Raw genomic sequence first — 5,161 nt, forward strand, 5'->3', positions numbered from 1 at the left:
TATCTAATTTTATCGCTTAGTTTATTTATCGATTTGCGAGTAAAAGGCGATACTTAAGCGTTATTTAATTTTAAAATAAAAATAAATAGCGAATTAGAAGCTATTAATAAATATAGAGTCTCTATTACTAATAATATCATTTAATATACTATAGCGATATATTATTTTAAAATAAAATACTTTTATTAGCTAAGCGATATCGATTATAGTAGATATAGAAATATATTTTATTATTTTTATAAATTAATTTATTATAACTAGAATAGTATTATAAATAATACTCTTATATTTACTCGCTAGTAAATCGATAATAAAGTTTATAGAAATTTTCTTTTATAGCTTAATAGCGATAAAAAGTAAGCTTAATTCGCTATATAGATAATATCGCGAAGCTTTAATTTACTAGTAAATATTATATATCTTAATATAATCGATAATTTACTTTAGATTTTTATTTTAATAGTATTTACGAGTAAGTAGCTTATATATTTTTATAGCGCTAAAGTATTCTAATAACGAATTATTATAATATTTACTAATAAGTTCTTTTCTTAAAGTCTTATTTCTAGAAATATAAAAGCGACTATTATATCTTAATAATCTCTTAAAATTTAAGATTTATATTTAATTATATACGCGACGCTTAATCGCTAGCTTATTAATATTAATTTAAAAAGAGTTTATTTAATTATTATAAGCTTATAAATCTCGAATTAATATTTTTATTAATCTTTAAAATACGTTATAAGTAATCTCTTATACGACTTTAGACTCTCTTTTAGAAATAATTATTTAAATATTAATAATACGAAATATAGGCGCTATAGCCGCTATAATCTTCTTATCTCTTTATAATTACTTATTATTAATTTAAAGTATAAGCTTATTTTATAATATTAATAAAAGTTTAATATTTAATAATAAAATTCTCTTATAATTAAAGCGTTATAATAATAAATTAATAGAGTTTAATTTATTTATTTAATAAAAAATCTTAAAATTATAAGTAACTAACTTTAGCGCTTAACGAGTTTATCTAAAATTTAATTTCTTCTACTTTATAAAGTCTTTAAGATTATTATAATTCGTTAGAATCTTAATATAAAATATACTATCTTTTAGATAATAACGTTATTATTTTATAGATATTATAATAGCGAGTAGCTCTTAATTATAAATCTTATAATTTTACTTTATAGAAATTATTTTCTTAGATTAAAATATTATTAATCGTTAGTAGTTATTTTTATTTAATTATAAAAGTATAACTCTTATATCGAAGTTAAAAGTATTAATTTTAAGATATAACTTTAAATTTAAATCGTAATAGCGTAGAAATAGCGCGGTTATAAAAGTGTTTTAAAGCTATTAAAATACTAGCTTAGCGTTATTTATTTACTCTAATAATCTAGATTTCTTATTATTCTTACTTTCTTTAAATAAGTTAATAAATAACGCTATTATATTAAAATAGCTATAAATAAATTATTAATAGAAATTAATAAAGTCTAAAAAGACTTATATATTTTAATAACTTTTTAATTTTAGCTACTTTTTAATAATAGCGATATATTTTTAATCTATCGCGATATCTTCGATAGATATAATAAATCTTAAAAACTTAACTTATTCGATATAGAATTAATACTTCTTTAGGCTAGCGTATAATTGAAACTAATATAAACGCTTAAGTACTTACTTAATATATCGCTAATACTTCGCTAAATTAGTACTATAAATTAGAATATTATCTAAATATACTATATATATTATATTTATTAAACTCGTAAGAGCTCTATTAATATACGCTTAAAAAGTTATTAATATATTAGCGAGTTTAAAAGATATAATTAAATATTCGAAGTAGTCGTAGCGATTACGAAATACTATCTTTTACTTATTATCTTCTTTAATCTAAATTTAATAGTAGATATTCTTAAGGTCTAGCTTTATAAAGACTTTAATCTTATATAAATAATTTAAAGTCTTAATAATTAAAGATAGCGAATATCGATTTTTAATAGTTATCGCGTTTAAGCCTCGATAATTAATATAAAAACGAAGCCTCTTATTCTTTTTAAAAATAAAAAGAATTAATACTTCGGCTAAGGAAGTCGAATAACGAATTTAGTTTTTCTAAAGAGAGTTCTTTAGATAGCGTTATAGCTTCGTTAACTTCGTTTAAAATAGATTATATAAGAGACTATATAATAACTTCATCTATAAATCTAAAAAGTGAATTTCTATACGATTTCCGCCGAGTTCGTATTATAAGTACGATTTAATACGATTTAGTCTATTAAGTAGACTTTATCTATATTTAATTCTTTTCGTTAATTCTATTAGTTTAGCAACTTTAAAAAAATTTAGTAACTTTAAAATTTTTGCGTAATATACTCTAATACACTCTAAGTACTATTCTATATATATATGATATTAATATATATTATTATTAATATACGCATTATTATACGTTATATTAGAGTATTATTTACGCGATTAATTTTATTAAATTATCTAATTCTATAGTTAAATTTAAATTAGCGTTAATACTTATCGCCGTAGAATTTTACCGTCGTAACGTCGATTATTAGAACTTTTCTTTTTTTATGCGTATTACTACTAAATTAATAGAATTAACGAAAAAGATTAGAATAGTTACTAAACCGGCGGAATTTGAGCAGATTCTAATCAGATTTGCTGATTCGGCGGATTTTGTAATTTCCGCGACAAACGCGCGATTAGCAATTTCAAATTTTGCAGAAACTTTTCAGATTTGCAGATGTTCTTATCGCTTTTAATCTTAATAATATAATTCTTCTATTTAAGCGTAAATAAGATTTCTACTTTTTTATTAAAAAAAACGTCGTTAAACTCTAATAACTTCTAAGAGAGCTTTAGATTACGCCTATTTTTCGATTCGCTACGCGCTATCGCAACGTATATACGATTATAAATATATTTAACTTCTATTCGATAATTTAAATAAATTTAATTAATTCTTTAATCTATAATTTATTAGCGTTAATTTTAAACTATTATTACTTCGTCGTTAAGTTTAATAATACTTATAATTAACTTAGCTCGAGTATATCTAATACGATATTAAAGTCTTTTTAATTAATAATATAAAAGAGTATATTATATTTTTTATTTTAATCTTAATTATTTACTAATTAGTAATCTAGCTAATACGCGCTATAATAATATATACTTTAATTATTTAGTGTCAGGACCAGCATAGGTGCGATACCAGTATGGGTGAGGTAGAACTAGGATAATAAGGCTACCGAACTATGTAGGTGGGAAGGAGGCATGATATAGTAGGAGATGCCTCCGCCAAGGCCCGCTAGCCATAGGGCTGAGGGCTGAGTGGTGTGTCAAGGGTACGCTCGTAACACTACCCCCCCCTCTCAAATAGCCATGGCCCCCATGGCTGGTAGACCGGAGATGCACGCCCATTGCTTGCCTTGTGTCTCCAAACATCCATAGTCCCTGTAGGCCTTGACTGGAGAAGATTTGCCGAGGTGTAGTGGTATTGCCGGGCCGCATGCTGGTCTTGACTGTGCCATGCCTGCCATGTTACCCTGCAGAGATCCCGGAGATGTAGTCCACATCTTGCCTGCGTGCCAGCAAGATTCTCCGAGTTCTTCTCCTTGCCCAGTCTTCTTGCCATAGTCCTTCTTGCCATAGTCCTTCGGTAGAATTGAAGAAAATCCAACGCATGCATTCACCTCCAACACCTTTTGGCAGCCTGGCCTGGGAGCTTCACTGTAGATTTGCCCTGTGTCTCCCATGCTCTTGCCATCAAGTCCATCCTCCATTCCATCCTTTGTCTCAACTGATTTGCCGATTCGTAGGTTTGGTAGGGAGGTAGGGAAAGAATCGAATGTGTTGAATGCCATTTGGTAGCAGGCTTCACTATGTGTGTTGTCGACATGCTCAGTGAAGAGGTCGAATCGTAGTCGTTTTGCCGGGTCTGTTCCCGTCGCCATTGTAGCAGGCTCACTATGAGTGTGTTGTCGACATGCTCAGTGAAGAGGTCGTACGTTTGCTGCCATTGTAGCAGGCTCACTGTGAGTGTGGGGGTGTTTGTTTGTTATGTAGGTCGTCGTATGTAAGGTAGGGCTGGCCGGAGGGAGGTATCTTGGTATTGATGTAGGTGGATTTGAAGAATTCATGATGTGTTGAATGTAGGTAAGAACGGAGCGGAGAAGGATTTCTTGTATTCGATGTAGGGGACTCGTTTTTTGATGGATTGGGCTACCGTTGATGGTGTAGGTTGTTTGATGTAGGTTCTTTCGAATGATGTAGGTGGTTTGTGATTTGTATGTGTGGTGGGGCTTCTGTATGGTAGAAATACCCAGCGTTTTCTTTATCAGGCTCGGTCGCTTGCTCCGAGCAGAAAGTGAAATATTTGGTAGCTGTTTAGTCACTCTGCTATCCTCGAGTGTGTCCGTTTAAGTTTCTCTTCGCCGGGGGGTATGAAGGAGCCTTATTATAATGTCAGGACCAGCATAGGTGCGATACCAGTATGGGTGAGGTAGAACTAGGATAATAAGGCTACCGAACTATGTAGGTGGGAAGGAGGCATGATATAGTAGGAGATGCCTCCGCCAAGGCCCGCTAGCCATAGGGCTGAGGGCTGAGTGGTGTGTCAAGGGTACGCTCGTAACAATTTAGCACTTTCGATTACGATAAGATAACGTTATAAAATTTTAAATTCTATTAAATTATAAACTTTTACGAAATTAAATTAATATACGCTTTAGTATTAAGTAGAGTAATAAATTATCTCTATTTATTTTAAAGCTTTATTTATTTCTTTATAAGAATAGAAGAAATTATCTCTATTAATTATTATTCTTATCTCGCTTTTAAGACGATTATAAGATCGAATCTTTTTTTATTAATACTACGTCGATATAGGCTATAGATAATTTATCGAGATCTAAATACTTAGATATTTAATAATTCTATTTTTTATAATAAAAATAATTATTCTTCTTATAATTAGAATTAAAGGATTTAACTTTACACTTTACGTTATCGTCTTAAATATATATTATATAAATACCGCCGTTTAAAGCTAATTTAGATTTCGAAATTCGATTCTTTAAAGACTTATTCTTAGCGAACCCCTTTAAAAACTTCGAATAAA

At 28.9% G+C, this 5,161-nt stretch overlaps 1 protein-coding gene across 1 annotated transcript; it reads right to left on the reverse strand.

Moving 5' to 3' along the window:
• Positions 1-3,413: 3,413 nt before the first annotated feature.
• Positions 3,414-3,995, reverse strand: HO173_004087 (uncharacterized protein; the record flags this gene model as incomplete). Its single annotated transcript, XM_037306011.1, has 1 exon — positions 3,414-3,995. One exon carries the CDS (start codon positions 3,993-3,995, stop codon positions 3,414-3,416), a length of 582 nt encoding a protein of 193 aa, XP_037167204.1.
• Between the last annotated feature and the right edge of the window lie 1,166 nt (positions 3,996-5,161).

The sequence above is a fragment of the Letharia columbiana genome, assembly GCF_014066305.1.
Source record: "Letharia columbiana isolate WasteWater2 chromosome Unknown Sc0000010_s0, whole genome shotgun sequence".
In the NCBI taxonomy this organism is placed as follows: Eukaryota; Fungi; Ascomycota; class Lecanoromycetes; order Lecanorales; family Parmeliaceae; genus Letharia; species Letharia columbiana.